Source organism: Branchiostoma lanceolatum, chromosome 1 (assembly GCF_035083965.1).
Source record: "Branchiostoma lanceolatum isolate klBraLanc5 chromosome 1, klBraLanc5.hap2, whole genome shotgun sequence".
NCBI lineage: Eukaryota > Metazoa > Chordata > Leptocardii > Amphioxiformes > Branchiostomatidae > Branchiostoma > Branchiostoma lanceolatum.
Window position 1 is genome coordinate 10,282,049 of NC_089722.1, and position 13,548 is coordinate 10,295,596.

Sequence of the window (13,548 nt, forward strand, 5' to 3'; positions counted from 1 at the left end):
ATTGGTGCCAAACACATCTACAGGGCAGAGGTCATTCTTAGGTGCTACATATGTAACCTTCCATCAAGGTTAGCTGGCCGTGGCAGGAGAGGCGAGTGATATTAGCAGGAAGGTCAGATCTTCTTGTTCCATTAGCGGCCTCCTCTGATCCCCATAGCACACCGTAAATCCAGAGAAATTTGACCACTCAGAGCAACATGACATCCATGGATCAAACCTTTGTTGTTAGCATCCCGATAACCTTATGTCCCTTCAGGGGCCGCGGAGCTAAATACAGTTAATGTCTTCTTTTAGATGCATGTCATCGGTTTATCGATATGATTTTATGCATAATGGAAATATGATATCGACGTTCCGATGCCATTTCATCACTCTGTGTCCATTTAAGGATCACGGTGCACCGGACAATTGACCTTTACGATACCCGGATAACATGTTTATTTTACCGTAGTATGTTTTGACGAGCAATGTTATTGTGGTTGTATACAAAATGCGTTTTTTATTGCAGCTTATTGCCCTAATATATACACGCTAAAAAGTTTCTATTGATGAATAAAGAATAAGGGTCTCTTGCAAAGTCTTGTTGCAAGATGGTTGTATATTCAAGGTGGCATTTTGTGGTACTTTGGATTGCTCCAGAGAGCCCTTCCGCCTTACCCACCGCCACGGGTTATACATAACGTGATGACATTACCGTGCCATTTTCTCCCCATGTACATCAATTTATTTCCAAATCACACTACGAGATATGAAAACTGCATTATTGAATTGGTTATTACATTTTAAGGGCGTTCACTTATTACGTCTCCCAGCGCTATCAACATTACACAGGTACACAAATTGAAACCGTAGCAACATGCAAAGAGTCATCATACAACCATCATAGTCAAAACAGTTGGAAGAACATCGTCAATGTAACCCTCAGATACAGATGCCTTCTGGCTGGAAGAAAACTAACGAGCTAGATATTCAACATGGAGCTCCTATCTGCTGACAAAATAAGCTTTCTTAATCCGGATAAATGTTTACGGGCAACCCTGGCAGAGGAAATGATACATTCCCTTTACCGCTACCTGGCGCCACGCAAATTGCTTCTTACTCCACTATCTGCCTTATCCGCACGAGGAGCACCCGCCAGGCGCTCTTTGGAAGGGATTTAAGCGGGGGCTGTGGCCGGGTCTCAACCTGCTGGGAGATTTAAACATGATCCTGGCAGCGGCTGGAACCGCCACTAGGTGTTAAGTACAGCCGTGTCGACGTATCAGCCATCAGATGCAGCACCCGGCGCCTAATGAGCTGCGGTGCGTGCCAATGAGTGAGAGCTGAAAGTACCAACTGCAGTGCGTGCGCTTTGGACCGTAACCGTTGCCTGGCACTTTAACTCGCCATAATGTAAACCCGGGCGATACATTTCACAAGGAGGAATCGCTCTTGGATGACCTGCTGTTCGTATTTGGTGGACATTTGTCGGGAAGTTGTTTCCTACAGGACGAGTCGAGTCCAGTAGCCATGGCCGAGGATCGTGCGGGAAAATTGTTCGTGGTTGTCTTGATGCTGTGGACTATCCAGCTACCTTCAGGTTAGTCATATGTGGCTGTTGAAGGGCCGGGTTATAAGAGGAGTACAGTGTTCTTGTTATCTCAAGCGTTAACTGACTAGCAACCGTCAGAAACATTATCTGGCTTAAGTAGCTTCTGTGTTGTGCTGTCAACATCATTGTTTTTTATTTTTGTCTGTTAGTCTTCCATGGTGTCTCTACCGTTTCCAGTCCATCTATGTATGGGGAGAAAGAGTATGCTAATCATGACTTTCTCACGAAAAAGCCTCCCGTTATATGATAAGAAATATTCATAAGACTAAAGTATAATTGTTGGTGAGCGTGTAAAATATACTCAGATCCTTTCCATCCATTACTCTTTGTGTTGAAGGGTAAGTTATCAGTGATCAGGATATGAATCATATCATAGACAATAGTTTATTGAGACAAAATCTACGGTTGATTTTGGCATTGTTATCAACCTCCATAGGCTTGACGTTGTAAACAACAGCTTGTGAGCTGCATTCAATACATATTTACCGCATTCTTAATTCTGTGGGGACTGTAGCAATGCAAAACAACAACATAGATGCTGTCGGAATACAGATTTGGTGGACTCTGTAGCGTTAGCCTAACCCGCTGCATGACAGATACCAGCTAACTGGCTTTGGACGGATATTCTCAATATTCCTGCTGAGAAAGTCTGTTGCTTTAGAAGTGGCTTTCAGTAACGTATTTTTATTTGAAAAACAAAAAAGACACCGTCGTTGTACTGTAGCACTCCTTGCCTTTCCATTTCCCCAGCAAAGGTGTTAATGGCTGTCATATTTATAAAGCTAGTCGATGAGGTTGATTGATTCTTGGACCTTTAACATAAAACTGTCGAGATGATTTAGAGTCAGCATTGATTTAAGTCGGACCGCAGAAAGCACAAAGATATATCTTTCCTGGAGATAGGATATACATAATGCGCTGCTTGAAACGCCGCGACAGATTTCCGCAGAAATTGCATTTATAGGCGTCGACCCAGACGGCTTTATTGCCGTGCGTCTTTGGTGCTTCGACAGGGCCCAAAAATTGCTTTCTGTGAGTGCATCATGGATTTATTCACCCAAGAAATTGCTGTAAGGCCGGTAAATCATTCAGCAGAATGGCAGAGCAAAGATATCTGGATTAGGGTCAAACAGGTCCTGGTGGTAGACGTAGCCTTCCTTTGCATCGCTCACCGGTGCAGCTGGTAGAGTAGCTGACCCGAAACAAAATGGGAGTCGAAAAAGGAAAATAGAAAACGGTGCACATTTTCTTTCAACCCTCGTATTCAAAGTCATGCGGCTTTGATGGTCTTGATGTAAGTGGCTCATCTTCTAGAATCCTGTCGGATTTTCATACTATTCCAAGATAAGTTTTAAGGCCAGCTTTGCATTCATCTGTAAAAAGTTTGATAGCTCCAACAATCTTTCGGTAACATTAGTAAAACAGAGATTTCTTTGGATTTCATTGAGGTTTTCTTTTGTGTTTTTTTTTTTTTTTGCTGCAATGCTTTTGCCTTGCTACAAGAAAACGTTTCTACAAGACACTGTGAGTACAGACGCGTTAGGTTTACAATACCAATAATGGACAGTCCCATGACAGAGTTTATTTTTTGGCTTCATGGATTTCAAAAAAACATGTATTGTATCATATGTCAGAGTGGTACGGTTGAATCAACAACGATCAGAATGTAAGCGTTCATTTACGAATGTTAGCTCTTTAATTACAGCAGCTCACCGGCAGCATGTGCCGCATTCCATGGGATGCCTGTCGCATTGGCTTCCAATTTGGCGGTCGATTACCGTGCACCGTCTGGAATTTCATCTGAGAAGAATTCCAACAACTTCTTAAACAGAAATCAATAGTTAGCTTGTAGACAAATTATTCTGCCAATTTTCCTTCCGTCATACAAAAGTTGGCAGATTAATGAATCGACTCTAGTGATTCCCAATGGCCATGTATGGGAAATCTATACACACGATGTATTTTCGGGAAAAGGTCAAATTTCAAAGAAATAACAAATCACTTTGAATTTGTGCCTGGAGTCAGCAAGGAAGCTAACAAATTGGAGATTGGCATTGATTGATACCTGAGCGTGCATCTAAGACGCTTAAACCAAAGAACTAACTTAAGGCTTCAAAAGCAAAATGCTTCTGATGTATTTCTTCCTACACTTTTATCAAAGCCCCGCCTTAAGTTTAAACCACTCAGAATGCTATATTTCTCAGCGGGTATATATCATGCCATTACCATGCAGCAAACTAAAACATCAAAATCATATAAAATATTTACGGCACCAGAACAAGTCATTCTTTATCTTTTTACCTCGGCTATAGCGATCCATAACATTAACAACATACCACATATACAAATATACTTAACATATAACAAGCTATACACGTTTTTAAAAATGTTTCTGAAATTGCAATCCGAATGCATCAAACATTTTATCACCTTGTTGTTGGTGTCGAATCTTTATAGAACAATAGTTTTTATGTCTGGCGTCAGGGCCTAGCTATTTGCACCCTTACTATTAATCTATGCAATATAGCGACCCTATAAGATACCTTCTTTTCTAATTCTCATAGTGAATCTTACGGACTAATCATTTTGACATATCCTAGGAGAACTTCATGATAAAAGGCAGCTCTTCGAAATCTGGTTATTCTAATGACAAATTCCTATTCTTATTTCGATCCCCCGGTGCTGACTGTGCAAACATATCACGGCTTCCTTGATACCACCGAGACCCTAAGTATCATCTGATGATAACCTGTGTCAGGTTTGCACGGCGTCTTGATTTATCATCCGGCTGGACGTATTACAGAAGTTGTGGGGAGTCATTTATCATCCGGCCTCGGTGGGATGTGTTCCTGGCTCTGGGAAGGATTTCTGACGCTGACTGTTCACAGGAGCCTAATCCGCTTGTCTAATCCTTTCGCTGGCATAATATCATTGAAGCTAGACGCCCCAACTTTTCTTCACTTTGTAGGTTTCGGGTCTGTTCATATATGATCAATTTGGGAAAGGATCAGAGGATTTCAATTCATTTGCATATCAATTCATAGATTGGTTAAGCTCCCATTCTACTAGACGGCGATTTCGCAGCAACCGGCAACCTAGATTCGATTTCTGTAACCCTTGACTTAATGATTTTAGTATCATGCAAAATGCAAAAGTATGACAGAAGAGACAGGAAAACACGCAAGACGTAAAAAGATTCGTTTTTATTCCATGAGCGATATGTCAAATTTTAGGTCGCAGCGAGGTTACCGCCCTTATGGAACAGGGGTATAAATAGAAAAATGGACAGATTATTTTCAGTCACCAACTAAAGATAGAAAATGCTATCTGAATCGTCTGACCGATTACATAACATATCTAGTTGTTTGAATAAGTTTGTATTGTGGATCATTGTAACCTAAAGCTTGCCTGTAAGCCCTTTACTTTATGTACAGAAATAGCGTACAAAATCTTTATAACTTTCTTCACTTTTCTTTCTGCATTTCTTATCACAGAAACGATTGCTCAAACCCATGTGGAACTGCTCTTTGTTCCTTGCTGTCGTATCACACTTCATTGCTACCATAGTACCGCTTAAAACGGCGCGTTGATCTTATTTCAAGTTCTGGTAAAAGATTACTGATTGGAATATCAAAGTAAAAGGGTTGTATCTCAAAGGGTTCATTATCTCTGCTATGACGCGGTTCTAACAGTACCAAATGCTGACAGATTGGCTACAAAAACTTAGTTTGAGAATTATTCTCTGAAGTCGTCGCTCGGCCGCATCGTTTTTGTAACTGCCACTTTTTATTATGTACGATTGCTAGTTAATTTCCTTCTGGAAGTGCCAAAATCAAAAATAAATTGCCCGTACATATTACGACATTTCTTTAGTTATTGGCAAACTATGATATACAACTGCGCCATTCTGACATTGGGGTCAAGTGCGTACATGCATACATCATTTGTATCCTGAAAAATGTAATTTGAAAAATGTCTTGGATAATACTTTGATATTCACGTCTGCTCAGCAACGTAGATATTTCATATCTATGATTATTTCTACAACTCATTCTAACCTTACATGCCTTTATGTCTATTGACTGCGGAAAGAATCGCTTGCTTTCCTCTTTGGCATTTGAACATCATCTAGAGGTAGAATGAGGAAAAAAAGTATGTTGCCCCTACCGCCATTTTCGTCTCTTCTACTTTTAATTCAGAAGATACCTTTATATGTCCTTGGCGGACCTTAGCAGGAAGGACCGATTTTGTATAGCTTCTCCTGTGAAATGCAGACTTTTACTGCCACAAAGTTACTGCAGGCACTTCAACTAAATGCCAACCGGCGGACGCACCAGTCCATCATGCGGCACGGAGTTGCAGGAAAGTCTCCTAATTGGGCGGTAGCTGCAGAAATCGGTGCTTGAAGTGATGGCAGCGTGATGCCCCTGAATGGGACGCGCGGCGGTAATGTGGAGATAATGTTCTCTGTCGTGTCTCGCTGATCCGCTAAATGCTTCCATGTCATCTACGAGCCACTTAAGGAGTCTCCTCGGAACGCCGTTTTATAGCGCAGAACCATCTGAAAGGCTCCAACTGATGTTTTTGACAATGTATTGCAATCAGTCTGTCTCCTCTCTGCCGGGATATAAAGATTGCAAGTCAAGCCGTAAACCTCGGTATTAGTCTGTGAAGAAAAACCAAAGATAGAGTCAATCTAAAGTCATAAGAAACACAATACTACAATATTGCAAGTACAATAACGTTTGTAGACTTTCACTGTGATGAAGGCCTTCCATAAAAATAAGATACAAAAAACGTATGGTGCCAGGACGACAGCAGGCTCCTAGTTATCACGAGAGAGGTTAGCATTGCCATGACCTCTTCCTGGGATGTGACGGATTTGACATTTAACATTGTATGAAGGTATAGAAACTTGTGAAAATATTTCTGCATATTCTTATGGATCCCGTGCTAGTCGTTCAAGTTTCTCATGAATCTCTTTACTGACCTTTCCACAGCTGACGCCGTATTCTATAGAAGACGTCCTGAATCTAAAGTCGTTCTCGAAGGGAAAGATACCAGTCTTAGCTGCTCTTTCAACGATCTGAGCAGTGACGATGTCGTCAGTTGGCAAGGACCACCGGCTGATACCATCATATCATCTGGGAGAAAGGTTTCAGTTCTGTACGACCGGCACAGTATAGTCGGTGACGCGTTACAAGGGGAGTACAACCTCCGTGTCCGGGGCGCTCAGGTAGAGGACTCCGGGGATTACAGATGTTCAACCCCGAGTGTGAGAGCCGCGGCAGACGTTACTCTCACCGTCGTAGGTCAGTACTATCACATTCTGTTTCAGTTTTGAACTCTGTCTGCTTGTTTGTTTTTTGGTTGTTTTTTGTTTGCTTTTTGTTTGTTTGTTTGTTTGTTTGTTTGTTTGTTTAATTAAGATCTCCATTAACATTTTACACTATTCTACTTGGAGTCCGCTTACACATTAAATGCATTAAATACAATCAAATCAAATGTAAAGAACAAAAACTTATGAACTTGGCGGACAGAAAATGAAACAAAACCTAAAAGTGAGCGGGAGAGGTCAGAGGTCCACATAAAATAGCTTAATTCTGAAGATACGTGGGATGTTTGGTAGCCTTCTATTTTCGAACGGTCTTTTTATATTTGATTCTATCTGCGATGTTGTAGTGCCAATGGTTGGCCCACCTGACATCACCGGTGCAGAGCTCCCCCTAACGGCTGGAGATGAACTGCTGCTCCGATGCCGGTCGCGAGGCGGCTACCCTCCCCCTAGGCTCACCTGGTACAACGGCACCCATCAGTTCGGTTCGGAAGATACGGCCAGCAATGATGAAGGAGGAAGCGTCACACTGGAGCTGTTCACTGCGCGGGTCTCCAAATGGGACGACGGCGCCAACTTCACCTGTGTTGCTGACCAGGGGTTTCCTACAATCGTCAAACCTCGAGCGGCATCAAGGATACTGCGGGTCGATTGTAAGTTGATTGATGCATTAACATGTATTCTATGTGCTTTCATGAGACCGTTTCCTCTTCTGCCTTTGATAAATAGATATGGTATGCATTGCCCAACAGGTGTTATCATGGCCTTGACGTTTACTGCGATGTGCCCTGTTTTTAACTTCAGATCCCCCGACTGTCTCAGTCCCGTCCCCGTCCATCCACGCCAGAGAGGGCCAGTCAGTAAACCTGACCTGTTACGTGGATTCCAACCCTAAAGCAACAGTGACCTGGCGTAAACTGGGAGATCGCCTTCCTCGGGAGGGTATACAAAGGTTCGCTGTGATTTTTGCAGACATTCATTAAACTTATGTCATGTCTTACACTATACCCACCTTGCTCTCTCTAAATTCTAAACTTCTATCATATCATGAGAGCCTACTACTTTTGAGATCACAAATCTTCTCCAAATATTGAAAAATTCACCCCCAATGAATGTGACAGACGCTTTTCCTTTCCAAGAATACGTATGTAGTGTCTTGTTCGGTTTTGTACAGGGAGAGGAGTCTCCAGATAGTGAAAGTGTCTAAGTACGACAGCGGTGTTTACCATTGCGAGGCAGACAACCGGATCTTACCGGTCGGCGTGGGGTCCATTCGACTGGAGGTGTTCTGTACGTATCCGATTGTTATTTGCACAACTGTTTTTGAAATTCATACTCTGCAGTCCTTTTCTGTCAAAAACCAATTTGAACTTAATGCGGTCACAGATATCACTAACATTGCAACTAGACTAATGGTCGCTGATGCATTGCAATAATGATGATTCTCTGCTGTGCAAAATATCTTATCATTACTTTTCAAACTTTTACTGTTATTATCTCCATGAAAAATGGAGATATTGTTTTGGGTGTGTCTGTGTGTGTGTTTGTCTGTCTGTTTGTGTTTCCGCACTACTGTAGTCAGCATAACTCAAGAACCTCTTGATGGATTACGATGATATTTGGTATGTGGGCAGGTGTTGTGAAGCCGAAGTTAAAGGTCGATTTTGGGCCCCCTGGTATGTGACCTTGGTACTGCAGCAGAACTTCAATTTTTGTATCTTTTGACCTGGACGTGCTGTGGTCTTGATTTTTTGGCGGCAGATAGCTTGTGGTGTAATGAAGACGTGGTGTGGGTTTGGGCCCCCTAGCAGCTTGCTCTGGAACTGCAGGGGCGTTATCGTGAAAATCTTCTAAGGTGAATAACTGAACAAAGGAACGATGGATTTCCATGATATTTAGTATACAAATAGCTTAGACAGAGATGTACACAATGAAGTTCAAATTATATTATTTAGGACTTTATTTGCATAGCTAATGAGGAAAATCTATATTTGCAGTGTTTTCCATTATCAGACTCAAATACATGTAACGTATGTAGTTTATGGAAAGTGGATCATCAACAGATACCAATTATGCAAATAAATTCCTTATTTGCATAATTAATGCAAAATACCATATCTCATCTAATTGGAAAATTATTGGACTGCCAATATGATACATAGTATGCAGGTAGCTTAGACAGAGATATACATAATGCAGTGCAAATTATGCTAATTGTGACTTAATTTTTTTTCAATTAGACCCACCTAGTATTGACTCCACACTGAACGATAAGGCGTCAGTCATGTACGGACATAACGACTTCTCGCTGAACTGTTTCGCGGACGGAAACCCCAAACCTCAAATTCGGTGGCAGCGGAAGGATACAAGTTTGTATTGGGAAAACCCGCTTCGCTTCCACCGGGTGCGCTACGACGTTGAGGGGACGTATCAGTGCGTGGCAACAAGTGATGGATTTCCTGTGGTGACAAAAGATGTTGAACTAGACGTCCTAGGTAAGCTCTTATAAAACAAATATATGATAGTCTGCGCAACGCAAACTCCGCTATCCGTGGCACAAGTAGGGCATAAGCACGATTCAAAGGCTAGTAACTGATCAGAAAGAAAGAAAGCGATTTTCACAGCATCTGGCAATCTGACGACTAATTCCTGATCTTTGACGACAGGCAATTGATCAAGCAATTGAACCAGCATGGACAAGATTCCTCTATAAGTTTATCATTAAAAATGTAATGTTATTCGTTTATAATGCTAACGTATGACTACAGGAAAGCCACAAGTTGAAGCCGCGTCGCCACAAGTCTCCACCAATCAGGGCGACGTCGCACGGTTCTACTGCGACGTCATTGGTGATCCCCTGCCGGAGAAAGTCACGTGGCTGTGGAGAAACAAGAACGGCGTCGAGAGCGTCCTCCTCGATACAAACAACGGCATCGCCATCGTGGAGAAGATTGTCGGAAAGATGAAGACGACCACGCTGTCCATTGATCACGTGACTGGTGACGATGAAGGAATCTACATCTGTAAAGCGACGAACATTTTCAGCTCGGACCAGCGGGAGATACGGCTCACTGTTAAAGGTTTGCTACCATTACCCGGCTTACCTGAAATTTGCCACCATTGGTAAATCCCACTTTTCGTACAGTGGAAGTATCTTTTGAAATGCTTGGAAGCTTGTAGCTAAAGTCTATTTAATATAGCACAAACCGGTCACGATCGATATCATGGTAATTGTTGATTGGATTTGGCGTCAGTGTTGAGCGATTTCAAATTGACCAACGGTTAAATGGAGTTTCTGTAGAATTACTCATCATACCACAGGGGATCTGTAATCTATACCTCCTCGCCAACCAATTATCTCACTGCAAGTTTTGTATTTTTTTTTGCTTTTGAAAGAATCGAGGACATCCATCATCGCCATCATCTCCGTGTCTGTCGCGGTGATCGTCATGGCAACGGTGTCAGTCGTCGGGGTCTTCGTAGCTAAGAGAAAGGGGTGGATATGTGCCGATGATAAACATGGTAAGCATTGTCCAAACTCTCCACACATGCGTGCCCAAAATATCAATATGTATATTATTTATCATATGATAAATAATCGCATTACTATATATAGTATCTTAACAATAAGAGTAAAAAGTACTATTGCTATAATATGGTCAGGCCATTACGATTATCATACGCACTAGAACACAAGTTGAAATTTATGGAACGTAATTTATTTGGTAGTGATGGAATGAGTGCTTTTAAAGTAGCATCTTCATATAGTCACTCGACATGACAACGTGACTATTTCAGGTACCCCAGCTCTGTCCCCAACACGCTCGGTACCACCTCTGCCTAAGTACGGCCGGAAACCCGGACACGGCACGAACGACTCCGGTGTGGAGGACCTGGAAATGCAGGAGATGGACGGAACACTCAAGCCACGGCCTCCGCCAAGAGTGGACAAGGACTGGACATCCATAGGACTTTCATACCCACGTAAGACCCTAAGAGCGTTCAGAGAAATGATTTTTCTTGATCATTGATCGTATTCAGACAGACACGATTCAAAAGTTTGATTGACATCATGTATACTGTAATGTACAATGGCATTAAAATATGATTCAACCTCAGTCACCAGAATCTTCTCGTTGATGTTTCAGGTCTGGCCCACTCCAACACCCTCCCACCTTACTCCACAGTGGAGCGGCATCGGCCGGACGGTCAGGACCCCCGCCTGTCAGCCAGCATACAGGAGGAAGAGAGTATACCTGTTGTGGTGAGCACAGAAAATAGTACAAACCAACAATCCAATTGTACGTGTCTTATACTACTAAGGGCGTCGTGTTGGCGTAACGGAGAGGGTGTTTGACCGAGAACCAAAAGTGGCTTCAAATTCCCAGACAATGCCATTGATGTTGTGCCCTTGCCTTGGGAAAGCCATTTTCCCTCACTCCGATCCGCCCAGGTGTAAAAATGGGCACAAGACTTCGGTTGTGAAGGTAAAGGCGGAGAGGGTTGGGCTCCACATTCCAATACCATGCCCTAGACATAGTGTTTCAGCTAACTGTTGCAAATTAGTAAAATGTAGATTCCCTGCCAACTTGAACAACTTTGTATCCGTACAACATTGCTAAGCAACAGCTTGGCCTTTGGAAAGGTAACCATGCTACTGTACCGTACCTAGGTTCAGGTTGAGCCACCAGCGCCCCCACCTAAGGACAAGAAGAAACGATGGAAGAGACGAGGTGAAGACGGCGGTATGCACGGCCAGCAGCCGGGCGGGAGTAGCGGCGTGCGGAATCATCACCAGGCCGACAACGTGCTCAACGAGATACAAGCAGAAAGTCTGTGAATGGTCGACATCTTCGGCTCTTTACGTATCGGGAGACGGTCGACATCTTCGGTCAGTATCTCGGCATAACGTAATATCAAACCAGCAAAAAACGTAGAAAACAGTGTTGCCAAAAGATAGGAATCTGTGGGACTTGACTCCAATCTCAATGCTTTTTGTGGACCTAGTGGACTCAAGAGAGGAAAGTCTGCTTGCAGCGATTGGATGTGAATACTATGGCAGCTGAACGGCAGAGTGGACAAAAGGAACATGAATTGTAAACCTGTACTGTCACGTAATATCTGTGAACAGCAAACCACTTTATCAATATCGGAATGATCGTCAGAACCAAGTACAAATATGGCCACTTCAGTAGTTGTACTTTTTACATCAAGGCCTCTACAGATGTGAATTTCAACTGAAGCCCGAATGTACTCACGACTTGAAGTACCAGTTATTACAGCAAAATGTGATGTGACGTGATAGCCGCTTTTGAAAGTAGTATCGTGACGTGCAATGGTTATCTCATGGGCGTAGCATCACGAGAAACTAATGTCTGTAACCCTGTATGTGGCTTACTTGATGCAAATGCTTGTAGATAAAGCATCTATGGCTTCCAGCAACTGATTAAATATTTTAATTTTCAGTGCATCATAATTATCAAATTTACAATACTTGAGAGAACTGGAACAGTTGTAAATAGATTGTTCATTATTATATATAGATCACGAGGAAACGTTTATTTTTTTCGTTAGAGACTGCAAAACGTAGAGTTTCTTCGTTATTATCAAAACGTGGAGGCCCTCAGAAAACTAATGTGAATAACACGTAACGTTAACATGATACGTCATCGTCGAAGTTTTCTGGCTCTTTCATCTTTTGCGCCGTGTTGGTATTAATCTGCGTGTTAACAGGAAAAGAGCATCGCCTTATTTTACTCCATTAGATGAACCTGGCTTGGTCCTTTTCATCAGTCATGGATACACTGTAATGTCAGCAGTCACGGTACCCTTTTGTGGTGTTTTCTTGCCATTTCCCTGTACAGGGTTACAAATCAATAAATGTCTGCATTGCAGGTTAAAAGATCAGTGATCATATATCAAATACATAAATATTACAAAGGCTTCAGAAGAATACATCCCGACCTGAACATCATTCTATTCTACCATGAACGTAAATCTCGTTTTCTCCTTTTTATTTCTAGTCTACCGGTACCATGAACGTATTTTCTTCTAGTTTTTCGAACCAAAAAGGACGTATGCTTATACTGATTCATTGTTGAGTGTATAAAGAAGAAGGTCAGATCGATTTGTTCCATTAGGTGCCGCCTTTGATCTCTTTGACAGGTCGTTGATAAAGGGTAATCTGATGGTTTAGATGATACAAATGTAAGTGCGCTTGACTTTGATGTGTTATGCCCGCCCGATGTGAAAAGTCGATGATTGTTTGATAGCACTGAGATGTAAGGAAACACCTCAAAATCAATACATGGAAATGTAGAGAAATGGATAAGTACTGTGTTGATATCAGTTGTAGTGCCTCTCATCTTTTACTCCGTCTTTTCAAGGTTACTGGTAGCGAAATTCAGGAATATCACATCCTCAGGATAGGAAACTTCTGAAGCTACCATATACATCCTAGCTATGTGATAGGTATAATGTTCACATCATTCAATTGTGTGGAAGGCGGTAATCTATATATGTATCAAGCTATTTTCATACTCTTACAGAGAGATCTAAAACAAAGTTCGTTCTCAAGCACTTCCTAGTTGTGATATAAAGAACGCATGTATTGCTTCTCGTC

General features: G+C 42.2%; 1 protein-coding gene across 2 annotated transcripts; it reads left to right on the forward strand.

The window, feature by feature from the left end:
- Positions 1-1,033: 1,033 nt before the first annotated feature.
- LOC136433091 (kin of IRRE-like protein 2) lies at positions 1,034-12,391 on the forward strand. Of its 2 annotated transcripts, none has more exons than XM_066424908.1 (11): positions 1,034-1,579; positions 6,592-6,903; positions 7,274-7,579; positions 7,731-7,878; positions 8,101-8,216; positions 9,167-9,421; positions 9,695-10,006; positions 10,323-10,448; positions 10,725-10,910; positions 11,075-11,190; positions 11,599-12,391. In XM_066424908.1, the coding sequence occupies exons 1-11, from the start codon at positions 1,510-1,512 to the stop codon at positions 11,764-11,766; spliced, it is 2,115 nt and encodes a 704-aa protein (XP_066281005.1). In that variant the 5' UTR covers positions 1,034-1,509; the 3' UTR covers positions 11,767-12,391. The 2 variants fall into 2 exon arrangements, with proteins under 2 accessions (XP_066281005.1, XP_066281013.1); XM_066424916.1 differs by having other exon boundaries at positions 11,605-12,391.
- The last annotated feature ends 1,157 nt before the right edge of the window (positions 12,392-13,548 follow it).